This window comes from Bicyclus anynana, chromosome 14 (assembly GCF_947172395.1).
Source record: "Bicyclus anynana chromosome 14, ilBicAnyn1.1, whole genome shotgun sequence".
In the NCBI taxonomy this organism is placed as follows: Eukaryota; Metazoa; Arthropoda; class Insecta; order Lepidoptera; family Nymphalidae; genus Bicyclus; species Bicyclus anynana.
In genome coordinates this window covers 11966755-11994418 of record NC_069096.1, presented here as the reverse complement: position 1 = coordinate 11994418, position 27664 = coordinate 11966755, and the positions used below count along the sequence as shown (strand labels likewise).

At 37.6% G+C, this 27664-nt stretch overlaps 1 protein-coding gene across 1 annotated transcript; it reads right to left on the bottom strand.

Moving 5' to 3' along the window:
• Nucleotides 1-922: 922 nt before the first annotated feature.
• Nucleotides 923-21867, bottom strand: LOC112048885 (F-box/LRR-repeat protein 4). The gene is made up of 13 exons (XM_024086575.2): nucleotides 21470-21867; nucleotides 18187-18280; nucleotides 17334-17526; nucleotides 16425-16582; nucleotides 14691-14812; nucleotides 9431-9583; nucleotides 7482-7579; nucleotides 6025-6134; nucleotides 5341-5496; nucleotides 4114-4279; nucleotides 2766-2951; nucleotides 1979-2048; nucleotides 923-1286 (listed from the first exon to the last, which is right to left on the bottom strand). The coding sequence occupies exons 1-13, from the start codon at nucleotides 21698-21700 to the stop codon at nucleotides 1176-1178; spliced, it is 1848 nt and encodes a 615-aa protein (XP_023942343.2). The 5' UTR covers nucleotides 21701-21867; the 3' UTR covers nucleotides 923-1175.
• Between the last annotated feature and the right edge of the window lie 5797 nt (nucleotides 21868-27664).

Genomic DNA, 27664 nt, shown 5'->3' with positions numbered 1-27664 from the left:
GAAATATGACGTCATAGATTAATATGGACAGACATTCTGTTTTGTTAGTTTCGCTTCTTTACAAAAAAAACAAAACTCCAATTTATTATGCTTATATGAAATATTTACTGTCTAAGATAAAAAAAAATATTATAATTTTTCTTTACATAGTACCTTAATCAACAAATTTGCCAATCAGATAGTCAAAATAAAAATTTCATCAATAAGTGTAAGGTGTCATCACGCGACGTCGCGTGATCGTCCAGAGACCGGTAGAGATCGTTACTAAGCGATAAGGCCGCCTTTGTATCCTCCTTTTAATGTTTCAGTTTTCCTTATTCTCTAATTATTGTGGTGTACAATAAAGTGTATTAAATAAATAAATAAGACACATGGTCAGTGGTTGCACGGTAAACCAAAGATTGTCATGTTCCTATGGCTACTCGTGGTACCACTTACCGTACGTCACTAACACCAGTAGTGCTACTATGCGACCAAGTGAAGACTAGGTTTGAATATATTGATTTTTATAATACATTCGGGTAAATAAGGTCAATATGAACTAATTTACACATAAAAAGCAAAGATTGACTGGATATATACAAAATAAGAAAGATTATAAAATTCCAAAATCTACTAAAAATCTTTTATCGTAATTAGATGACAATTCAGTCAGTTTTAGCTTCCTTACATTAAATGTGGCATTTTGCAATATTTTAACTATAAATATAAACGCACAAATAACAAAGATATTATTAATTTTGTTTGACCGCCCATAGAAATGTAACGATCATTATGTACCTACGACGTCATTAATTCGTACCATTTTGTATGGGACGTTTTTCAGGGAAAAACTAAAGCAATTTTACTGTCTTTTAATTTTACTGCTTTACTATTCGCATACTCATAATTTATATACAATTTAAAAAACTGTCAGCATCCCCATCAAAGAGATAGCGGTATTTTCGGTTGCACCGCGACCGGTTGAAATTTGTCTATTTCTTTTCACGAAATATCTCGTTGGTCGCATGTTAGCACTATAAAAAATACGCTATATATAGTTCAACTTACAGGCCGCTTATTATACATTCTGCTTCACGCGACGTCGCGTGATGTGTCAATTAATGATAGGTACCGTAACGTAAATCGGATAGCGATAAACCTGCCAGTAGGTATCCAGTCACGGCCGAACACATTTACTCAAAGCTCGGCGCTAGGAACAAAGCGTATGGCGCTGCGTTGAGATTGGCCGCTTGGAAGGACCTCTTGATACTGACGTGTGGATATTGCTTCCTCCATTCCAATACCTGTGGATAAATCTATATATTAATCATCATCATCATCATTATCAACCTATATTTGACTCACTGCTGAGCTCGAGTCTCCTCTCAGAATGAAAGGTTAGGCCAGTAGTCCACTACGCTGGCCCAATGCGGATTGGATATATTAATACTAGAGAATAATTCGTTTTTTTTACAAATCTCGCTTGTACCTTGAATTTTAGACACATAGGCCGGTCTCTACATGTCTAAAATTCGGTTACAGCGGGATTTTTGAAAAAAATAACTTTTGTCATTTCAAATATATGATTTTTGAAGTGGAAGATATAACGCTAAGAGGAGCATCGAAAAAGTTTAAAGATTGTCGGTATTGCTTACATATCAGACTTAAGTAGAACATCAGAAAACTTATATGTACAAGTATAGAAGATTCATTTTGCAACGTCTTTAAAATAAATAGCGACTCTCGCTACGACAATCTATTCCATTATCGCTATCGCTACCGCGACTTTCCAGACAAACTTTCAACCCCTATGTCACCCCCTTCCCTTTTTATTTTAGGGATAAAAAGTAGCATATGTTCTGTTCCAAGGTCCCATTTATCATAATACAAAAAATCATTTTGATCGGTTCAGACGTTTAGCCGTAAAAGCTAACAGACAGACAGACTTACTTTTGCATTTATTAGTATAGATACGAGTAGATGTGATAGACTTTACCTGAGATTCTTGTATCTGATCGCAGAAACTGACATCCAGCAATCTGAGTTCTTGACATTCCGCTAGTATGCTGTAAAATAATACATAAATTCAAAATCAAAACTCTTTAATTTCAAGTAAGCTTAGTTTTTTTAATTTTTCATAATTCTCTGCATGTTCACGCGTGTTGGACTATTGGCCTAACCTTCTCTTTCGTGCTCAGCAGTGAGCTGAATATGAGTTGATAATGATGAATATTAGTTTACAAGCACTTTTGAAACGTCAAGTTATCTTGTTCTACATTACTACTGAAGCACTCACTTAGAGCAGGTCTAGCTGCGCCAGGCGCGGCATCTTGGGCAGCAGCCCGCGCAGGTCCCGGTCGCACACGCCCCGCAGAGCGCCCAGGGACAGCTCGCGGTCCAGTGCTATGTTGTTCTACATTACCACTGAAGCACTCACTCGGAGCATATGTCAGACGTGACGGCCCTCACTCCGAGCAGGTCTAGCTGCGCCAGGCGCGGCATCTTGGGCAGCAGCCCGCGCAGGTCCCGGTCGCACACGCCCCGCAGAGCGCCCAGGGACAGCTCGCGGTCCAGTGCTATGTTGTTCTACATTACCACTGAAGCACTCACTCGGAGCATATGTCAGACGTGACGGCCCTCACTCCGAGCAGGTCTAGCTGCGCCAGGCGCGGCATCTTGGGCAGCAGCCCGCGCAGGTCCCGGTCGTACACGCCCCGCAGAGCGCCCAGGGACAGCTCGCGGTCCAGTGCTATGTTGTTCTACATTACCACTGAAGCACTCACTCGGAGCATATGTCAGACGTGACGGCCCTCACTCCGAGCAGGTCTAGCTGCGCCAGGCGCGGCATCTTGGGCAGCAGCCCGCGCAGGTCCCGGTCGCACACGCCCCGCAGAGCGCCCAGGAACAACTTGCGGATGTCGCCGCCAGAGAGCGCCGCCAGCCACTCCCCCGACCCGCCCGCTTGCAGGCTGAACATAGTAACAACATCTACAAATTTTATATTTAGGACAGACAAGGGATGGAACGGGACGACGACGCGATGCTGACGGGTCCGGGAACGTCCATCGTCTATTTAAGCTGCCCAATTGCCACTTCAGTTTCGCGACTCGTTTATCTAAGTCTTAACTTTGGTTCGTCTATAGGGCTACTCATTACTGATTCGATCATACAGATAATATATAGCTCCGAGCATAGCTCGTTTCATCGCCCACTCAGTGACTCGGATCCATCATCTTTGGTAACACGCACTGTTCAAAGACTTTCGTCTTCAGCACAGAGGAATTTCGAACAAAAAAAATCTTTTTGTATATTAACCTGATGTTAAGTGACGACTTAGACCATTAATAACTGGACGTGGTTCGCACCCAAATTCATCAACAAAAAAGTCTGTCATTTTTTGAGCGGGACGAGGTAAACTCACACATCAAAAACATTTAACACCATGAAGTATATTCTGTGTCCATACACTACACACAAATATAAATTTGACTCGCAATACACACACGCGTAATTTTTACACAGACTAACAAACACATTGCCACAGTAACTACACAAACCGGCATTTTTAAGGAGCTCCTTACAAGACGAAAACGATTACAACAATGAAACATCTATTCTGTAGCAACAGTTTTTATAAACGCATTAGATCATAGATTTTTGATCTTTGCCAGAGGGGTAACGGTTAGCGAGCCAAGTCCTATTATTAATGGTCTAAGAGTGACGATTACGTCGAAGATTGGAATTGAAATGGCTAGCTTGAAAAAAGTACAAGTTAATTCTAACCAATCCTCTGACGATCTCTACGCGGCATCGTAAAGGAACGCTAAATCGCTAGGCGGTATGTCTTTGTGAGTAGAGTGGTAAGCAACGACCGATGCCTTGGTAGGCATCGAAGCAGAGGATTGAACCCCGAGAAGAGTAAAAGAGAGGCCTCCTCAGAGTGACTAAAAGGTGGTTCCCGTTCTCGTAGGTACACGGGGATAATATATATCCTATAGCCTTCCTCGATAAATGTGCTATCTAAGACTGCAAGAATTTTTTAAATCGGACCAGTAGGTACTGAGATTAGCGCGTTCAATCAAACAAACAAACAAACTCTTCAGCTTTATAATATTAGTATAGATTCCTTACCACCATCCAACATCCAACTCCTGAAGGTTCCTGCAGTTGCCCAACGCTCTGATGCCGACCGCGGTCAAGGAGTACGACTTCCAGAAGTCCACAGATTTTAGATCTGCACAATTGGCGCCGAGTGCTAGAGCCACCTCGTCCATTGCTGATATCATTTTACATGAGCCTGAAAGATAATTGAATACTAGGTATCTCCTGAATAATTCTTACACTTTAAATAAAACAAGAGGCCTATAGTTATATTTTCATGCCTACTTATGAGGCCCATAGTTAGCGACCAAAAGAAGAGAGCTCAGAGTCACACAGCGGGCGATGGAACGAGATATGCTAGGAGTATCTCTGAGTGATCGAATCAGAAATGAGGAGATCCGCAGAAGAACCAAAGTCACCGACATAGCTCAACGAGTTCCGAAGCTGAAATGGCAATGGGCGGAGCACATAGTTCGAAGAGCCAATGGACGTTGAGGTCTCAAAGTGCTGGAATGGCGTCCCCGCACTAGAAAGCGCAGTGTTGGTTGCTCATGACTGGGCTTAGGATGATTATGTAACTACTCTATAACGACCACTATCAGACCACTTTAAGGAGAATGATGACAGTTGACAAATTAATGTGCTGAAACCTTCGACCATTAATAACGGGACCTGCCTCGCTAACCCCTCTGGCAAAGATCAAAAATAAATGATCTAAGGTGTTTATAAAAACTGTTGCTATAGAATCGATGTTTCATTGTTGTAATCGATTTCGTCGTGTAAAGAGCTCCCTAAAAATGCCGGTTTGTGTAGTTGAATGGCATAAAAAACGGCCAAAAACTTGTAGTTGAGTAAAAGATGGAGTAACGTTTCATTTGTAAGTATTTCTACCTTAATTTTATCAAATTTGTAATAAAAACAATTTCTATAAAGAATCGATTCTTTTGACGGAACAGCAAAAAATCGATCAGTAATCGAATGTTCTATGTATATATTCTGTGGATAGTCTAAGCGATGTGTTGGTTAGTTGTCAAATTTATAGTTGTGTGTAGTGTTAAACACATAATATATTTAATGGTGTTAAATATTTTCGTTGTGTGAGTTTACCTCGTCCAGCTCAGAAAACGGCAGACTTTTTTGTTAGTGAATTTGGGTGCGAAACAGGTCCATAGTCTAAATGAAGAAATGCTGAATATTTCATAACCCGACCCAAGAATACACTCGTTATTTTTAAAAGTAAATAATGTGTGAGCCTACCAACATTGAGATGCTGTAAGCCAGGGTTGGACCAGATGATAGCCACCGCCGCAGACGTGGAGATGTGAGTCCGATAGATATCCAGCCGCTTGAGCCGACTGAGCGAGGCTAGGTAGGACCATTCCGAGCAACTCACTACTGAGCGGAGACATAGTTCTGAAAACCAGGTAAAATGTTAAAATATATTTCAAAAATACCCATTTTGGATGGTTAATTTCAGAACAGGGGCCTTAGCCATGTGGCACGTCGATTCTCTTTCTACAAACGCTAACGCTTCGGAAACTATCAAAACGAATGGGAATGACAAAATTGAAGAAAAAACAACATCTTTTTATCGCTCTTCTTGCTCAAAACAGTTCGACAGTGTACCAAAGCGATGAAGTAATTTTAGATTTTTTTTTTGTTACTAACAAGCAAGAAATCGTACAAACAAACCAATCATATCTAAGTCTTCAAAAAAATGTCGTAAAACTCGGGTTGTATGGTCAACGATCTTTGCTTCTCCCCGTTGGGAACAAAAATGTTGTAAATCGTTTACCCAGGGGCATTCCCTTTTTAAGAGTTCCCAACGAACAGTTACATGTATGCAGGAGTAAAAAAAAACATTTCAAATAAATAAAACTGTAACCTTGAGGTTTTCACAGTAGCAAACATAATGTAGACATCAGTTACAATTAGACATACCTTGTAAATTGGACGAGGTGTCAACTATGGCTCTTAGCACGGAATTGTCTACAAATTTGCAGCAATTCATCCTTAGGTGTGTCAGTTCAACGCCACTGTTCTGCAGGAAACTGAAAATTAATATTGTTTCCGTTTTTAAGGCGTTTTGCATTTCGGTTCCTTGCATTTTAGAAAGAAAGAAACATCCTATTTTAGATATTTTAAGACTGTCTGTGACACCAAAGACAAAGGGTTTATAGCTCAGCATTAAGCCATTCATTGCATTCAAAAAAGCAATGCCCGGCGCTGGGTTTAATTTTTTTTCTGATTGTGTAAGTGCTGTAGGCTCCTTAGGGGACCTCAGCGGCGTTACCGGGGGGTCTGGGCGAGCGCAGAAGCATCACCTGATGGGGCTCGAAGGCAGAAGGCAGAAGAATGGGCGGAACGACTCTCTAAGGGCGTCTCCTCTGAGACTCGGACCACGGCTTAGAGGGCCGTCGGGAAGGGTGTTTTGGCCTGAGTGTACCAGTCCGGGCTCCCCCGAGATCGTGAGTAAAAAAGCCCACGTCTGGGTGACGTCAGATATCAGGGACCTCGTCTTCGCCGGCGAAGACGCTGTGTAGCTTGTGTTTGTGTTGCCTGGGAAGCATTGTCGTTCGTTATGTCATCGTCAGGATCGTAAAGGACGTTTTTTGGGCATCTAGAACTATAATCGTTTGGATCGGGGATGTAGCTGCAAACCACCACAAGTTGGTTGGGGTGGGTGGCGACTCTCTCAAAATAAGTTTTCGATAGCTGTTTCATATATTGAGCTATTGTGGGGAGATCTAGGTCTCTATTTAGGTCGTTATTGCGCACAAACAATGGCGCGCCCGTGGCCTGACGCATAAATCGGTTCCGAAGGACCTGAAGGGGTTTTAGAGTCGCCTTTGGGCGGTGGGCAAACATACACTGGCGTAGGTCATTCATATTGCAGGTCTTGTAGAGAGTGACTTTAATTTGCTTTTGACACATATAATTTCAGCTGAGACCCGTCTCTGTGATATCACATAGTAGTTAAAATGACTAATCAAAATACTTATAAAAGATAATAAAAAAAAACTTGATAGTAGCAGCGTACACAATTAAAATTATAAAAATAAAATTTTATTATATTCTAGCTGATGCTAATTCAGTTAAGTTTTCACAAATTCCGCTAGAAAATTTGGATTTTTCAGATAAAAAATAGTCTACATATTGCTCAATGAGCTTCTGCCTTCCAGACATCTTCCTTACTATTTAATATTATTATAAACTACCTCCTTGCCAAATTTATTCATACGTCTAGTGATTTTCAAGCCGTCCGTACCGCAAGTCGTAACGCGGCGATAACATTATGCAGTGCGGCTCCTATTAGTGGATTTCTCAACACCTTGAAATTATGGGAAATACTCGGCATCACCCTGTATATTAAGATGTATTGATGTAGGTACACTTACTTGACAACATACTGCGGTTGAATCATACAATGACTGCCACACCACGACAGATCGAGCTTCTGTAGGAATTTGCATCGAATCGACAACGTTGCTAACACCTGTGGAAAATAACCAAATCAAATCAAAATTCATTTATTTCAATTAGGCTCAGTTTACATACAATTTCGAAAAGTCAGTTTTATTAGATAACTAGCGGACCCGGTCAAGCTTCGACTCATGTGCACTTCTACTTACATATTAAATCTTGTTTTATATTGTTAGATCACCCTCACACTTAGAACTCGCTTCTAAATCTCCAGTGTGATATGGGCCTAATATATTAGTATTCTGGCAGTATTCCAAGTTAAATAAACCTTAGCACATATAAATCAATGACACAGTAAAATTTACATTTCTGAATGTAGCTATTTGTTGAATAAGAAATATTTCCGCGTCATTTCTATGGGGAACTTTCTGGTAAAATCGGTTCAGTACTTTCAGAGTTCATTTGTAACAAAAAAACAAAAAGTCAGATCTTACCACTATAATAATACTAGTCGACGTCCGTGTCTTCGTCGGCCCTTAGACCTCCTTAATCCGGCTCTCTCGCAAAAACGAGTTTATAATAATAATTTTCATATAAAATAATTCAAATAATTCCAAATTCAAATTCAAAATTCATTTATTTCAAGTAGGCTCAGTTTACAAGCACTTTTGACACGTCAGTTGACTATTTGTAAAGATTCTACCACCGGTTCGGAAGGCAGGTTCTGCTGAGAAGATACCGGCAAGAAACTCAACAGTTGCTCTTTTGAAAAAAGTCATACAGTATTACAATTTACATTTGATAACAATTAAATTACAATTTCTTATAGTTTTATTTCCTGTGTGAAGGTGGAAGCTGATCCAATGGCCTCCAAGCACCTTTGTCGTTAAGGAACTCATCAATAGTGTAGTAACCTCGACTAAGTAAATGTTTTTTAACACATTGCTTAAAGTTGTGCATTGGCAAGTCCATCACAGTCTTGGGGATCTTGTTATAGAAGAGTACACCCAAACCCACAAAAGATTTTTTAACTCTTTGGAGACGATATGCAGAAATAACTAACTTATGCCCGTGTCTAGTAAGACGTGGGTTTAGATCTCCTTTTCGTTTGTACAAATTAATATTTTGTCTTACATAAACTATACTGTTATATATATACTGACAGGCTACTGTTAAAATGTCTATTTCTTTAAACTTTTGACGAAGGGACTCCGACTATCCATGTTACAAACGCCTTTAGGTAAAATTGAAAGATATTTTTTTTATTCAATGACAAGTTAAGACGATGATGACAGTACTAGACTACATTATTGACGAGAGCGACGACCTCTTTGGTGCAGTGATTTTCTTGATTAATTCAGGACAGGCCTGATATATGCCCTTGCACTTTCTGATAGTGGTGTGGATGCAGCCTGTATGTACTTTTTTTTTGTTACTACAATCTCACCTGATGGTAAGTGATGATGCAATCTAAGATGGAATCAGGCTAACTTGTTAGGAAGAGGATGAAAATCCACACCCTTTCGGTTTCTACACGACGTCGTACCGGAACGCTAACTCGCTTGGCGGTACGTCTTTGTCGGTAGGGTGGTAACTAGCCACGGCCAAAGCTTCCCACCAGCCAAAACTTTGTCGATATCGACGAGATAGTTGCAAATGGCACTCATATTTATCAATAAATATATTTCGCTACGTTTATTATAAAGCTGCGTATATTATAATGGAAACCTTTTTAGATCGATTTACAAAAGAAATATTATTTACTCCGAAACAATTCATTTTAGATCACATATTCCTTGGACATATTTAATTATTTTCCTTAAAGAATATAACCCTAGAGTTATGGGAAATACTTTCGAGCACCCTGTATATATAATTAATAAGAATTAAAATATTTATAATTAAAATTAGTTTGGATACTAACCTGCGACCTCACGCAATGCCAATACGGTCGGAGATCTATACTTCTGTAGAGGATAGCGTCAGAAGCCAACCTTCTGAAGTGTCGGTTCACTTGAGCGCAGCGACATAGTGACTGCATATCTAAAAATTTCATCACGGATAGAATGGTTTCATCCTGAAAAAGAAAATCGTATATATAAAGTATCCCGTAACTACTACAAAGAAAGCGACTTTGTTTTATACTATAAAACTAGCTTTCTTTGTCTCTCTATACCTATCCCTATGAATGCTTCAATCTTAAAAACTACGCAACGCAACGATTTTAATTCGGTTTTTTTCAATAGATAGTGATTGAAGAGGAAGGCTTATATGTATGTATGACCTCCCCCCCCCCCGGGCTTTGTACTAAATACACTACAGACTGTTACAAAACTATGAACGTTGTGAACGTTGTATATAAAAACATAGCGGGCCGCTCCGGCGTCGCTCAGGTTTCGCGAATTTTATATCACACTAATATATAAAAATGTTAATAAAAAAATACAACCGACTTCAAAACCTAAAAACGTACCCACTAAACTAAAAAGTGAAAAATAACAACCGTTAATTTTCACTTTTTAACCGTTAAGGGGTTCCCTTAATTGACCTTGGTCTTCATCATCAGACCCCTAATAACAGACACAACTCATCTAGGTAGAAATTTCTCAGCAATACGAATTAATCAAGGCCAAACACAAGGTAGCTCCTGTAAACTGTTAAGGAGTTCCCTTAATTGTCCTTGGTCTTCATCACCAAACCCCTAAATGACAGTCACAACCTATCTATATGGAAAGTTCTCATTAATACAAATTAATCAAGCCCAAACACAAGGTAACTGCTGTAAATCGCCGAGGAGTTCCCTCGTCTGTTTTATGGCTCCATCATCAGATCGATTTTAAACCATCATGAAATTGTAATGTACTAAATACTAAATGGAAAAGTTTACGAATACACTATACACCCATATAATTTTCGAAAGTTCCCCTCAATTTCTCCAGGATTCCATCATCAGATCTTGACATGATGGCAATGGGACCAAATGGGGACTATACCGTTTCAAACAACTGAATTGAGAACCTCCTCCTTTTTGAAGTCGGTTAAAAATACGCGAAAGTTTGTGTGTGTGTTTGTATGTTTATTCCTCCTTTACGCTGCGGTTACTGAAGCGTAAAAAAATGTATGAAACGGAAGTGTACCATCATTTAAAAACTTGTGCACTTATCGAGGTTTGTAAATTAGTATTAAACTTGTGTCTACTCATTGTAGTTACAAAGTTGCTGGTAAAAATGTAACTTAACTCTAACAAAAATTAGCCCTTAAAACGTTAATATTTCATAAACGAGGCCCAGTATCGAAAAATAGTGTTATAGTCTGGCAAATTCATTGACGACACTCCCGTGATATGCGGGCGACGGGGGGAAAGACTCCGCGGGTGTGAAATCGTGCGTGCGGGGAAGTGAGATGCATCAGTCGTGTCATCGCTACAAGCCCCCCGGCCCGCCCGGCTCATCGGGAGTGTTACGAACGAAGTTGTCAAGCTATAGCAGACCCCTCGTATCTTTCAAAGACATATATGTAACGATACTCTACACTATGAGATAAACGAGTGAAAAAAAATTCTTCCCCACTTTACATGTAGGGGACGTACCTACCCTAAATAAATATAATTTAAGATCATTCTTTTTGACTAAGTCGCAGAGGACATTGACTCAATTGACATTCACTGAAAAATAGGTAGAATGTATATAGTCCATTGACATGACATTTTTTAGGCCTTACCTTGCGTTTTTTAGAGGACCCAATTTTTTTTTGCTTTGTAGGTGAATATCGAAAAATAAAAATTATTATATTTCAGGAATTTCTGAACATTTTTGCTTATAACTTTTTTATTTATTGTTCTACGACAAAAAGTTACAAACCCAAAGTTGTAGAGAATTTAATTTGCTAAATAATATTGACAATTTTTTTTATTAGACAAATAGTTTAAGAGATATATCGTAAAAACCATTTCAACTTTATTTTCAAGATGGCGGCCGCGGGTTTTAGCTTTACACTGACACCCCCCCCCCCCCCTTTGACCTACACAGCAAAAAAAAATAAATGTAAGTTTTAAATGGACTAATAATATAAGAATAACAGTTTATTTATGTTTCTAAATAAACGGGAAAATTACGACATTTTCCGAAGGCAACGTGCGTGACTATCAGATATATACCTAAGCGAACTGATTTCTTATCGGCTCACTTAAATATAGCAAAGCTGATGTAAACAGAATCAATATTGGATAATTGATAGAGTTCAAGTTTTACGATTATGTCTTTTATCTCTGTTTATAACACCACATACCTACAGTTAAATTTTTTCGTGTTTTCTGAATCTTTATTTTGATGAATTGTGTGGTAGCCACTATTTACAATATGACCTGAATTGGTAGATTTCTTTATTTAGTGAAACATGAGAGTAGTTACTTTAGTCCTATACTTTATGCCTTTCTTGATGAATACTGTTTACCAACAAACAAATTAAGAAATGAGGGTATAAATCACTAGTCATTTCACAACTAATAATAATTATAAATAATTTGTTCTTGAATTAATGTAAATAAATTTGGTAATTAAGCTTAGAACAATTAGATATGGCTAACATATTTTATATAACAATTTATAAGAAATCATACATAATTTAAAATAAATAAGTGATGAAATGACATCAGTTTTCTACCTTCATTTCTAATTTCTTTGTTGGTAAACAGTACTCATCAATAAAGGCTGTAGTATAGATTGGTTTTTCTGCTTGTATCAATTGAGTAAATTGACTTAACAGGTAATATATTTCTTGTCTTTTCCAATATGGCATGTTAGTTTTCTAAAAATATGACATGTATATGATATATGCACTGCACAACTTTAAGCAATGTGTTAAAAAACATTTACTTAGTCGAGGTTACTACACTATTGATGAGTTCCTTAACGATAAAGGTGCTTGGAGGCCATTGGATCAGCTTCCAACTTCACACAGGAAGTAAAACTATAAGAAATTGTAATTGTTATCAATTGTAAATTATAGTATTGTATGACTTTTTCATTTCAAAAGAGCAACTGTTGAGTTTCTTGCCGGTATCTTCTCAGCAGAACCTGCCTTTTGAACCGGTGGTAGAATCTTTACAATTAGTCAACTGACGTGTCAAAAGTGCTTGTAAATTGAGCCTACTTGAAATAAATGAATTTTGATTTGATTATGTAGTCATATGCTCAGCTCAGGTCAGTGAGTCGCGAAGATGAAGTGGCAATGGGCAAAGCATGAAGTTCGAAAAGCCGATGGACGTTTGGTCCCAAGGTGCTGGAATAGCGACCCCACACCGAAAAGCGCAGTGTTGGTCAACCCCCCACCGGGTTTGTAGCCGCTGGATGATCGCGGCTCGAAACTGTGTTGTTTGGAAGTCCATGCAAAAGGCCTATGTCCAGCAGTGGACGTCCATCAGCTGTTAATGATGATGATGAATATAATTATACTCTCATTTCAGAAGTAGGTATATAGAATAGGTCTTAAGTGAGTTATTTCAAGTATATGCGTGTACTATCTATTCATCATAGCTGTACTTGAGCATGATGTCATTTAATATCATTGTTATCTGTTGGTCGTTGGATCGAGTCTGCGATATCCACACATACCTCATTTCATGAAGGCTGAAAGTTTGTCAACCCGTTCTACTACAATAGATAGGTAAGTAAGCATGGCAGCCAATAGAGTACTTGACTCATATTAAATTTAATACATATAAACAATATTTCGCATAGTACATGGAATAAGGGTCCGAAATATATCGATATTAATTAATAAAAGTTAAGGATTTCTTATAAAACTTGATTTAAAAATCATCTATTTCTTCAAATTATCTATACGTCAAAAACGCTGTCGTCCATTTTGTGACGTCTTAATGTTACTTGATGTACTAAACGTCAAACTAATTGTTAACTAATATTGTAGTAAAAAGTTTGAAAGAGATTTTTTTATAGTGACTTCATGAAACAGTTGAAATATAGACCATCATTACTGTCAGACGTTTTGGCTCGTATTGTCAAAAACATATTTAAAATTAAAATGTTCATGTAATCAAGTCTTATAAAATATAAAAAAAAATTCAATCTAGTAGAATGGTAATGAACTATTTAATACCATTTAAAAAAAGTCTCAACTAGCCTATTATGGAGTTTGGACTTTCAAGGTAGAAGGATTCAAGGATCCAGGCACTTAACCGTCAAAATATATAAAATTCCTCACTATAACATGAGAAAACACCGTTAAGCGAAAGGTTAGAAGCTAAAGGTGTGGCGATTGGAGACATGATTCCTTATCATTATCATTAACAACCGATGACGTCCACTGTTACACATTGGCCTCTTGCATGGACTTTCAAACAAAACGGTGTCGAGTCACCAGCATCCAGCGACTCCCAATCCGCTTGATGTCTTCGGTCCACCTAGCGTGGGGTCACTGCGGTTTCCGGTACAGGGTCGCCATTCCGTTCCTTGGAACCCCAACGTCCATCGGCTTATCGAACCATGTGCCATGCCCATTGCCACTTCAGCTTCGCGACCTGCTGAGCTACGTCAGTGAGTTCGATTCTTCTGCGGATCTCATTTCTGGTTCGATCACGCAGAGAAACTCCATAGCATAGCTCTTCTCACTTCCACTTCTTATGAGGGCCACAGTTAGCGACCTAGTCTAGAATCCGTAAGGCAACATGCATGATTCCTTATGATATCTCATAAAACACATCAAAAATCATATACCTATATAAGTTTTATACTTAGACAATTTTGACGATTATGATGACTTGGAAAAGTATCCAAAAAGCGATCAATGAAAAACCCACGACTGATTGCACCTAACTTACCCGCACGATTTCACACCCGCGCTGTTTTTCCCCCCGTCGCCCGCATATCTTGGGAGTGTCATCAACGAGCTTGCCATATATTGCTTGCTATAGCTTGCTATAGCGAATAAGTCTCGGATCCGTACTCGTAAGTCATCAGTGGCAACACACATGATTCCTAATGATGTCTCGTAGTGTGATGATGATGATGACGTGGAAATGCTTTCAAAGTTTTCCAAACCTACCAAAGACCAAACTTTTTATATTTGCTACCTAATTAACTAACATAACCTAACTTTCAGCCTTAATAAAATGAAGAATGTCTGACTATCGCAGGTTTTCGTTTAACAAAGTTATACCTACTTACCGGCAACCTTTGAAAATCACCTAGAGGAGGTCCAGCAGCGAGGTTATCTGGTTGCATCAACACGGCAGGGTTGCCGATTCCCTCGTGCAGGTTGGACGCTAAAACTTTGTTGAGAAGCAACCCTGAAAACAATATTGCGAATTATTACTTAGTAGTAGACGCCACGCGGTTTCACCCGCGTGGTTGTCGTGCCCGTAGGGATAAAATATATAGCCTTCCTCGATAAATGGGCTATCCAACACTGAAAGAATTTTCAAATCGGACCGGTAGTGAGATTAGTGCGTTCAACCAAACAAACAAACAAACTTTTCAGCTTTATAATATTAGTATAGATTTATTATTTATATTTATTATTGAATAAACATTTACATTGCTGCAGATTCCGTATTAATGAGGAAAATACCGGCCGATGTGCAATTAAACGGTAGTTAATCGCCGTTTTACGTAACAGGTGTTTAATCGTTGACTCTCAAGGTTAAGGTTAATTTCTCGATTTAGGTATAATAGCTACGTATAGCCGTTTCCTACTTGGCTGCGATCCATCATGCATCATTTACTGAAGACTACTAAAGGTACCAACGATATTTCATACTAGATATGTTATGATATGTTACTTCATACGTGCCTACAAAATCACCGCAAAAGTTTTGTGTTTATTTACATTATATGTACATATATAGTTTTTACACACTGAACACACAACTCGACACTGTAGACAATATTTTGGTATAATTTGTTTGTTGTTAACAATGCGACTAAATGAAATTAAGTCAATTAGCCACTTTTGTCCGTTTCGATGCGCTAGAGACATATCTAATAGTATAAAAATCTTTTATTCCGACCATTTTTGATTCATTGGTGGGCCCAGATTTGATTTCAACCGCAATGTCCAAATTAATGTCATTTATTTTACTACGCGTAAAATTCTATTTTTCACAATTTCCAGTGGAACTACGTATTTTTTCCGCATAAAAAGTAGCCTATATGTTGCTCTACAACCTTCTTTATCTTCCAGTAAAAGTTCAATTAAAATCGGTTCAGCCGTTCCAGAGATTAGCCCGGACAAACAGAAAAATATCAGGCAGACCGATTTTGCTTTTTTTAAAGCTTGATTGTTATCATGTAATTTAATTAGTGAAAAAAAAATTAAATATGACTCAGTAGTTTCGGAGCTTAACTGTAGTTTCATGTAGAAAATTTCATTTAAAAGCTGGCCACTTTTGCTTTGACAATTTTATAATTATTTGTAAAGAAAATTATACCTAAACCCCTTTAAATATAGTCCAATATTCAATAAAATCCCAAATTCAGAGCAAATTCAACCTTAAAGATTGAATTTGCAAATGCGACTACTTGAATTGAGTGCCAAGAAGTTGTTTGGCACTCATTGAGTGTGGATGTTTTTTGGTCGCTGATTGTGCATCCACTTTTTAATAGAAGATCGATGTTCCTAGAATACAGATAAGTTATGCCACAGCGAAAGTATTTTAAATTAAAAGTAGTCTTAAACCACAACCTGTATAGCGCAGATGAGGCATTTTGCATCTTCTCTATGACATACAGAACTTCAATAGCAAATTTATAAACATGAATTAAGATTTAAACCTCAATTTTCTTCAAAGTACACTGAACTTCAAATAGTAGTGATTGGGTACATTTTACATTGAAAAAAAAATATGTATAAAAATATGGTCGTATATGCATAACAGAAAATTAAAAAAAAATGTTGCTTACCTTTCTCAACTCGAGGTTTCTTTGTGTAAAAAAGAGTTGAATATGCAAAATTGTTCTTCATTTTCGGTAAATTTGCTGGTTCTCTCCCCCTTAACAGGACTGCGTCTAGCTCTGTGTAATATGGCAGTAGTCTATGGTTGAACTCGAGCCTCAAGATCCTATTAGAAGTTAAAGATATTAAAAAATATATAAAAACTAGCCTGCTATTTGTTTGTGTTTTTTTACAATAACTGGCAAAAATATTCTTCTTTTAAAATGTTATAATATTACTAGCTGACACCCGCGACTTCGTCCGCGTGGAAATCAAGCTTTCAGCCCTTATTCCACACTTATGGGGTTGAATTTTAAAAATTCAAATTTTAAATCAAAACTGTGACTCAAAAATGAAGGAGTTTCCATACAAACTTTCAACCCTTATTTCACATCTTTTTATTTTATTTTAAGGTCAAAAAGTGCCCTATGTTTTGCTCCAAGGTCCCATTTACCATTATACCAAAATTTATCTTGATCGGTTCAGCTGTTTAGCCGTGAAGAGGTAACAAACAAACAGACAGACAGACTTACTTTCGCATTTATAATATTAAGTACATATGTTTATTTCATTCTAGAAATATAAATTAGACATTACCTACGTTAGTTTAGTGGAATTAAAAAAGTAAGTAGCTATTGTCAATAGTTATTTTTTGAATACTTCCCTGAACCTAAACCTGGCATAGAAAGAATTTTCTTAAATCTCAAACTATACATTCGTAGATGAATCTTAAAAAAACAAGGGGTCTGAAATTCGGAAAAATCTTGGCATAAACTCCGCAATCCCATTCCTGAACTATTTATGATGATCCTATATACGTACGTATGTTTAATAAAACTAAACATTTTGTTAAGAAAAAAAAAACTAAAGATAATTACCTGGTAGGAAACTTTATTTGCTTAATAGGTGGGCTAAATACCCTCGGTGTGTCACCAGCATATTCCGGTTCTCCCTCCCATAACAGATTCCATGATGTGGGTCCCAAAGCCCATATCCTGATCAAGGCACCAGGGTTGTATGTTTCAAATACAGCAACTTCTAATGGATATACTGCTCTCTCAAACGACACTTCTGTATTGAGAATAGGAAAAGTTACTATCCGTTTACTACAATTTAACGTACGTACAATCAATGCGTTTTCCATTGTAACTTATGTAAATTGTAACAGAAAGCACAGTGTTGGTGGACCCCCCACTAGGTGGACCGAGGACATCAAGCTGATTGCAGGAAACCGCTGGATGCTGGTGGCTCGAGACCGTTATGCTTGGAGGTCCATGCAAGAGGCCTATGTCCTGCAGTAGACGTCCATCGGCTAATAATGATGATGATGATGATGATAACTTAAGCAAAACACCTTAATCTTTAAAGTTTACCACTTGTGTAAACCGTGCCACACCTTTTTTTTTAATTTTTTATAGTTCCATGGCTTTGGCTATTAAACTCAGGCTTCCTTACAAGAGACAAAATGTAGGAGGCCTTGACAAGACTAAATCTAGGAGGCCATGCCCAACGCCAGTTATATATTATATATTTACCAAGATTTGTTATTTTTTCTTTTTCTTTTATCATGGTTGTAGAAAAAGTATTGTATGCCACTGCACGTAATTAGCCATTGTAGTACTCGTGCTGTCTATTGAGCAATGAGGCGCAAATGTCGCAAAATCACTACAATGGTCCTCATTACATGGCAGTGGCATAAACAAAAACTCATACAGAATCAAAATAACAAACCCACAAAATCCTGACTTGGTATTGCACTGCTATTCTGTGGCATATAGTCCTTCTGCACAGATGGCGCCTCATCCCACCAGGTACCATAGGTTCTCTGTTAACATAACAAAATGACAAGTAAAATGGTTACCCTCCAGTCGGTCAAACTAACTTCGACATACACCAACTAGCTAATCTTAGTAATTCTCAAGTCACATGATTTTGTATTCATCATTAACAACCCATATTCAGCTCACTGTTGAGCACGAGTCTCCTCCAGAATGAGAGGGGTTAGGCCTTAGTCCACCACTCTGGCCCAATGCGGATTAGCAGACTTATCATAGAGAATTAAGAAAATTCTCAGGTAAGCAGGTTTCCTAACAATGTTTTTCCTACACCCATATCCACTGGGCTATCAAGTCACGATCGTATGCACTATTTATTTATTTATTATTTAATGCTAACTAATCAAAATTGAGCTCATAGGTAAAAAAATTGTCATCCGGTGCCTACTGGCAACCCATCATGGCTATCATACAGTAGGATAACATTACCCAGTTGACATTGTGATTTTCGTTAATGGAATACAAGAAATGTGGTTGTTATTGATTTGATGTTAACTATATTAGGTACTCGTAGCTAACACACAACAATGTTAGTGAATTGGCCAGCAGGTCATTCTTGTAACTTTTCACAAATTTTGAGTACAAAGCATTTTGAAATTTTGCTTATAGTGTAGTTTTTCTCAAGCTAAGTAGTTATGCTCAAAAAAAAATTTCTAAAAATGTTTCTTTTTTTTTTTTTTTAATTTTAAATCAGATGATCTGAATGTATACAAATAGTATAAGAAAGTTGGAAAATTTAAATAGATCTTTTTATTAATTTGATATTGGTTCAATAAAAATTAAAAACATGATTATTTAAAAACACAGTAAAAATATCATCTTCCCTACTCAGTAGTAACTAGAGGGAAATAAAAAATATGAAACAAACTTGGTAGCAATGCCAAGTCAAGCATGCCAAGTGAATAATTATGTTAAGAGTTAAAAATGTGTTGCATTATTAGTGTTTAGGGGTTATAATAGTTTGCATATAATACACATAACAATTCCAAGTTAAATGCATGCTTGAAATTTAAATTACTCATAGTCATAATAAAAGTTACAAAAAATATGATTAAAAACTTTTTTTTTTTCAACCCATGGATTATTCTGGAATAAAGTAACCTACATTCTGCCCCAAGGTTCACTTTATCTCAATACCAAATATTTTTTAAATCGGTTCAGTGGTTTAGCCATGAAAAGATAACAGACAGACAGACTTGCTTTTACATTTATAATTAAGTATAGTATAGATAGTATAGATGTTTGTAGGACTCATAAATTCAAAAACAAAATTAATTTATTTCAAGTAGGTTTAGTTAAGAAGCACTTAGAGGATAAAGCAAGCAGAGAAAGAATTTTGCATATAATTATTATTTTCTCATATATATATGCTTACTTAGTTGGTACATAGTGATGTGTGTATTGTTTAAGTATACCTATACATTTTTTTTTTTTTTATAAACTTACATTTTGACACACTTTTAACTAAAAATTTATCTATTTCAAGTAAGCTTAGTTAACAATAACTTAGAGAATAAAGCAAGCAGAGAAAGAATTTTGCATATAATTATTATTTTCTCATATCATTACAAATTGACTGAAAGTTCTAGCTATATGCTAACTTAGGTGCTACATAGTGATGTGTGTGTATATATATATATATATGTTAAACTTACATTTTGAGACACACTTTTAACTACAGAAGCTATCATCCACATAATTTATAAACAAAACTTTGAATCCAATAAGAAAAAATAAAACTTATTGTTCAACTTTACAACGTACACTCACAATTAGACTGCAACAAAGAATGTAAGCAGATCAGGTGAGGCAGCTAGTGCAAACCAGATAATCTTTAAAAAAAAATCACTAGCTAGGTACTTTAACTCATTCAATTTACCTCTATTTCCTGCTAAAGCAAATCAAATCAGTTTCCTTATTGTGTTGACATAGAAGTTTTTTATGTCTTCTATTAAAAACATTGACTATGACAATTTTATTGTAGTAGTAGGTAGTTACAATAAAATTATCAACACAATTGATATTTATTGAAGGAAACTAAATTGAATTTTTATGTTCAAAAATCTATACAATTTATAAAATTCCTCCACTGCATCTGTTTGTTCGCAATAAACTCAAAAAAAATAATAAAATTGTAATAAAAAAATACAACCAACTTTGAAACCTAAAAAGGTACCCACTAAACTAAAAAGCGAAAAATAACATCATATTATGTTCTACCTGCTGATCAGTATGAAGGCAGTGCTAAGCCGGTGATGTATTAATTCAAGCCATGTGAGAATATCTTATAGATTTAGATTTTGCAGACAGTGTTGCTTCATGTGGTCCTGTCAGATATGGCTTAAATTAAGACAACACCGGCTAAGCACCGCCTTCATACTGATCAGCAGATAGAACATATTATGATGTTATTTTTCGCTTTTTAATAGTTGCAATTAGAAGGGTCAGGTTATTTTACAAAGTCGCTGTCGCAGATATCTGATAGTTTTAAAATAAAGTGCTCCGTGTTGCAACAATAGATATAGCGATGGATAAAGATTTATTTGAAAATAGAAGAGATAAATTAAAAATGGAAACAAACTGGGACAAAATCAAATGGGGATGATGACTAGGTTTGAATATATTGATTTTTATGATACATTCGGGTAAATAGGGTCAATGTTAACTAATTTATACATAAAAAGCAAAGATTGTCTGGATATTTACAAAATAAATGAGATTATAAAATTTCAAAAACTATTAAAAATATTTTATCGTAATTAGATGAAAATTCATACAGTTTAAGCTTCCTTACATTAAATGTGACATTTTTTAATATATGAACTATGAGCATAAACGCACAAATCACAAAGATATTAGTAATTTTGTTTGAACGCCCATACAAATCTAACGATCATTACATTGCCTATGACGTCATTATTTCGAGCCATTTTGTATGGGGCGTTTTTCAGGGATCCGCGGCAACGCCGCAAATCTGACTCTTTAAATCCCTGTAGCTCCGAAAGTAATGATCGCAGATACCCTGTTCCTTTTACAAAATTGCTTTGCTATTAGTATACTCTTAATTTATATACAATTTAAAAAACTGTCATCATCCCTATTATGGCGGGTCCGTGTAATTTGATTTAAAATTTAAATGTCGAACAAACTGGGTAGTTTTAGTGCTTATGATTGCTTACCATAACAAAGGCCTGAGGATAATCTCCATAATCTGGAAAATTGGAAGGCGGGCCACGTAAATTAAGTGCAGTATAGGACACACTTATTTCGCTTCCATACTGAGAACTAAAATCTTCTACATTCTGCACAAACTGCTCAATTATATTCTGAGAATCATTTTCTTCTTCAGAGCAAGCATCCTCTTTGTTGAACCAAAACAACGACGTTATCATGTCTGTTGCACTTTGCATTTTCAGAATGTTTTTTTTGAAATATTTTTTTAATACTTATTAGAATTACTATTTCATTACAAATACCACAAACTCGTCATACACCGTCACATCAAAAGCAAAACACTAATAAAATAAACAATAATCATCAAATCAAATCATCAATCAAAAAAATAAACAAGCCACAGACCAAAGTGTAAATTAATATAATCACAGATTAAAGATAGTTTGGTACCAAAGACCTGACACTGAATAATAGGATGTCCACCCTGCCCTCTGTACTCTATGGGTTTAGTCTTTGTTTTGTTGTCTATTAGCATCTCTCGTCGCTGGTAATAAAATAAAGTTGCCAGTTTTGTGAAATATTCCTAAAATTGTGGGGATTTTCCTATTTTCGATTTGTTCTGAAGTTAAACTTTTTTATGCATGCTTTATTTGGAAAGTAAGCCAGTGAATTCATTACGAAAAGTTCAATCATGCAAGATGAACGTCGCTGCGATCGAGCTATGCTTGGAGTTTCTCTGTGTGATCGAGTCAGAAATGAGGAGATTTCGAGACGCAGACGAACCAAAGTCATTGACATAGCGAGTCGTGAAGCTGAAATGGCAATGGGCAGGCCACATAGTTCGAAGAGCCGATGGACGTTGGGATCCTGAGATGCTGGAATGGTGACCCCGCACCGGAAAGCGCAGTATTGGTCGACCCCCCACTAGGTGGATGCTGGCGGCTCGAGACCATTTTGTTTGGAAGTCCATGCAAGAGGCCTATGTACAGTAGTAGACGTCCTTCGGCTGATAATGATGATGATGTGGCCCAAGGTACACTCGATAAATATTTAAAAATATTATTTTTAAAACAATATATTGAAAAAAAAAGTGTTTATCAGCTCCGAACGCACGAATGAAGTTACCCTTTCAGATCGACTATCTAAATAGATGTATGTTGCCACGCAGCATGCACTATGTACGCTGTGTGCAGGGCGCTAGGGCGCGCCCGCACGTATGTGCACGCTCTTGGCGGCAGCGCACGATGACAGGTGCGCAAAAAAGATTGCGCACAAATACATTACGCTGTCATATTTTGTTCATCAAATTTTACTGCCCATATTTTTTTCATACCGGGGGCATATATGAAAAATCGATTCTTAGGGAGTAAAGTCCAAAAAAAATTTTTCTTTTAGATTGATTTAGTTTTACTTTTTTCATTTTCTTAAATTAAATGGGCAAGTTTAAACATAGGTAACGGCACTGCTCACTGAGTTTCTTAATAGCATTGACACCTATTAATAGTATATCGATTAATGCTTGTTTTTGATCCTTTTCGTTCCGTATCCGTCTACAATAATCTGTGGCTCGATGTTTTTTTTATTTATTGTAAATGAAAGGCCATAAAGAACAAGTATCCAGGGCCGTAAAATAAATTATAATAGCATTTCAATTCAATTCAATTCAATTTTTGATTTTATGGCTTGCTGCTGTACCAACTGGGTACAATTTACTTCGCCAATGTCGCGTGGTAAGGAAGACACACTTTTAGAGGTTGATCGGTGTAAGCTGGGAATCAAGAATTGATTATTATTCAGCTTAATTTTGACACTATAAATAGCGGATTTTTTTTTTTTTTGTTAGTGTGGTTGTTAGTCACATTCTGAAAGAATACAAAATTAATATTGTTAGCACATACACATAATATTTACAGCTTAATGTTATTACATTGAATATATTTACATATAAATTTACAATAGGGACTAAACACAGACATTAACAAACACTCAACATTTAAAGGACGTGGGAATTTAGGAGGAAGAACATCATATAGGGGGTGGAGAAGTTTAGGGCAAGAGAAGAGGATATGGGAAACTGAGCCTTCGTCCAAACCACATTCGCACAGAGAGTGATCTCTCACTCTAATTTTGTTTAAGTGGACAGGTGTACAGGCATGACCAAGTCTTAGACGGGATATTGTGGAGGTAACCCATCTGTCAGCATACCTATGGAGAAAGAACCAAGGTCGCTTGGGTAAGTCTGGTTGGATTGAGGCATAAAATTTACCTTTAAATGTTTTTGAATGGTTCCAAAGTGTTTGCCAAGATTTGTCTAAATGATTTTTTGCTAAGGTACTAAGGTCATGTGAATAATTTTTAAAATGTTCCAATGAGCCAAGTTGTACAGCTGCCTTAGCACAAGAGTCCGCAGATTCATTACCAGAAATACCAGAGTGGCTGGGTATCCATGCTAGAAATATAGACAAACCAAATTGATGACACGAGAACAAAGCTTCCCTAATCTGTAGTATAATAGGAAATTTTGACTTACTCCTAAAAGGATTTTCCCTAATGGAATATAAGCAGCTAAGGGAGTCAGTAAAAATAACAGTTTGTTTTATGTTATGGGATCGGGCAAACAGGATTGCCTCTAACAAGGCAACAGCCTCTCCTGTGAACACCGAGGTTTCTGGAGGACATTTAAATTGCAAAACTATTTTATATTTGGGGATCCAGCAGGCTGCCCCAACACAACTTTCAGGGGAGAGTTTTGAAGCATCTGTATAGATGAACAAGTAACTTGACCAATTTTGATGAACAATTTCTTGAAACTTTGTGTTGGTATCAGGGGCTTCTTTAATTAGACCCAGATCTGTAATCACAGGAGGATTGTAAACAAGGGCTTCATATGATGTTGAATACAAAGGATTTGTTGGTGATGATGACAAGGGGTGTGGAAGATTATTGAATTTATCAAAACTATTAAGGAGACATGAAGGGGGATTACTAGGTCTAAGGACTTCTGACAATTGGGTTAATTTAGACCATAGAGGGTGGGAAGAAAGCTGAAGTGTTTTACTGATAAATCTATCACATAGATACTGTCGCCTGAGATGCAGGGGAGGATCAACACATTCAACCTGTAGAGCATTTGTGGGGGATGACTTCATTGCCCCTAAGACAATTCTAAGAGACCTATATTGAATTCTGAGGTAGTTTTATTTAGGGGGTCTAAAATAAATGAACAGTAATCAATGTGACTACGAACTAGCGCATTGTATAATAGTTTTAAGGAGTAAGCGTGAGCTCCCCACCATACTCCTGCTACAGCCCGTAGAACATTGATACCTTTTTCACATTTTCTGGAAATGTATTGTGAATGTGCGAATCCGTTTAGTTTTCTATCAAGTATAATACCAAGAAATTTGGCTTTGTCTATCAAGTTGATAGGTTGTTCCTCCAAACTAAAGTTAAAAGTAGGGATAGATCTCTTCCTCGTAAACACTACTGCTTGGCATTTATCCACTGCTAGAGAAAGACCATGATCGGAGAGCCATTGACTTAGGTAATAAAGTGCAGAGTTGAGACGTAGATGTAGTTCGTCTACAGAGCTAGAACTATGGTAAAGGACAATATCATCAGCATACTGTAATATGTTGCAAAAGTTGTTTACAGACAATTCTAGATCGTGGGTATATAGGCTGTAAAGTAAAGGACTGAGGACAGAGCCTTGGGGGAGACCCTTCCAGACTAATCTGGGGGGAAGAAAGGTGGACTGGTGTTTTAACACCACTGACCTGCCAGAGAGCAGGTTACATATGAAATGAGTCATCCTCGGAGGTACACTCAGCTGGAGCAATTTTTGCCTGAGTGACGGAAGAATTACATTATCATATGCAGAAGCAATATCTAGAAATATACCCACTAGGTACTCTCCCCTTCCAAAGGCAGTTCGAATGTCTGTAGTGAGTATGCTGAGACTGTCTGCAGTACTGAGACCTTTCCTAAAGCCAAACTGGGAAGGAGCCAGCATACCTCTGCTCTCCATTAGCCACTCCAATCTGTTTTTAAGGAGGATCTCCATAACTTTTACTAGAGTAGATGACAGTGCGATAGGTCTATATGAATTAGGATCTGATGGATTTTTGCCAGATTTGAGTATGGGGATAACTAACTGGGTTTTCCAGGCAACTGGAATAAAACCCTTTTCAAAAAAATAATTTATCATGTTAAGAAAACAGTGTTTAGATTTATCATTTAATTTAACCAAAAAAGAGTAGGGTACACCGTCTTCACCTGGGGCTGAATCTTTTAGACCACTAAGGGCTATTTGAAGTTCTGCAAAGGAAAAGAGGGCATCCATTTTATCTGTAGTTGAAATTACTGCAGGAAATGTGGAATCTTCCATAGTTGGAACATAAGGGGGAGCAATTTTATCAGCAAAAGCACTAAGCCATTCAGTTGGGTTATTGGAGATGGGATCAGAGTGATTTAACGATCTGCGAAATCTTCTGATGTTGTTCCAAACCACTGAGGAGGGGGATCTAGGACTAAGTGATTCACAGAATGTGGACCAACTAGCCTTTTTCTTTTTGGGGACTATTCTTTTAATCTTAGCAGCTATGTGTTGATATTTAATAAAGTTTCCATTAGACATACAAGCTGTATATTCTTCTTCTGCAGTTGTCCTTTGATTAAATAAATCAGTGCATTCTTCATCCCACCAGGGTGGAGAAGGCAGTTGATTTTTTGCAGAAGTTTTTTTCCTAGGTATGTGAGAGTCGGCTGAAGACAGAAGAGAGTTAATAAATTGATTGTAGTAAGTCGAAAAATCACTATCATGATCCAGAACTGGAAGAGAGTCCATCATATTGTCAACGGACTGGGCATAAGCAGACCAGTTCGCTTTATTCAGTCTATATTTAAGCAGTGGGGTAGGGTTTTGAGGTGGGACAGATCTAGTATTCAATGATATGATAATTGGGAAGTGGTCACTACTATAGGTACTAGGAAGAACTCTCCAGGATAGTTGGGATGCAAGAGAAGAAGAGGAAATAGTCAGATCAACTGCAGACGGGTTCTGAGATGGATAAGCTCTACGAGTCGGAGAGCCATCATTTAGGATACACAAGTTGGCATCCTCAATGATGTCTATCAGTAAAGGAGCAAAACCATCACAGCTGAAACACCCCCACATAGTGTGGTGGGCATTGAAGTCACCCATAACAACAGTTGGGCTGGGAAGGCATGATAGGATGGATTGGATCTCAGGGATCAAGGAAGCATTAGGGTGAGGGATGTACAAAGACAAGAAGGAAATGTTAAGGGATCTCACAGCAACAGCATTAATCTGATCACTGTGGAGAGGAAGGGGGATAGAAGAATAAGGGAGGTTGTGCCGGAGGAAGATGGCACTCCCTGCATGACTGTCACTCCTGTCATCCCGCAAACAGAAGAAACCCGGGACCCGGAAGCGAGAACCAGGCCTCAGCCATGTTTCCGAGATGGCAACAATGACAGGTTTATGCAGGTTAATAATTGATATTAGTTCATGTTTCTTTGGTCTAATACTTTGGCTATTCCATTGCAGTATTGTTGTTGGGGCCATTTTTAAGGATGTTAAACAGTTCAGTTAAGTTTTGGGCAACGTTGGGCGGTAAAGGCAGTTCACTGCATGGAGCAATAATGCTAACTAGGAATTCGGTTAGTAGTTCCATCATTCTCCCTTGAGATGGGAGGTTATCATTTGGGTTGGGCCTAAGGGCACAACCATTGGGGAGGGATGATGTTGGGTTATTTGTGATGGATTCATGGGCATTTTTATCGAATCCCTTGCCTAGTGGGGCTCGAGGACGAGGGGATCGGAGGATTGTCTCTCTATATGATTTGCGGGGAGTAACATTAGCTGGACGTGGAGAGTTCATAGGGCGAAAAGGGGAGGATGAAGGACAGGGTGAAAAGGCTATATCTGCAAATGATCTGCGGACAGGGGGAAAGCGTGATGAAGCCTCTATATAGGAGATGCTCTCCTGTGACATTACACTTTTGATGTCCTGCTGACGAGTGAACTCAGGGCAGCTCTTGTCAGATGCAAAGTGCTTTCCTGAGCAGTATAGGCAAGTTGATTTATCTTTAAGTACCTCACAAGAGTCCCCGGTATGTGCTTGAGCACACCTATAACATCTAGGTTTAGACCTGCACTGAGTGCGAATATGGCCAAA

Coding starts and splice junctions, on each gene's coding strand:
- LOC112048885 (XM_024086575.2), bottom strand. CDS start 21,700: ATGCAAAGTGCAACAGACATGATAACGTCGTTGTTTTGGTTCAACAAA. Junction 7,580..9,430: donor GGCATTGCGTGAGGTCGCAG/GTTAGTATCCAA, acceptor TATTTTCCACAG/GTGTTAGCAACGTTGTCGAT. Junction 5,497..6,024: donor CACCTCGTCCAATTTACAAG/GTATGTCTAATT, acceptor CCTGGTTTTCAG/AACTATGTCTCCGCTCAGTA.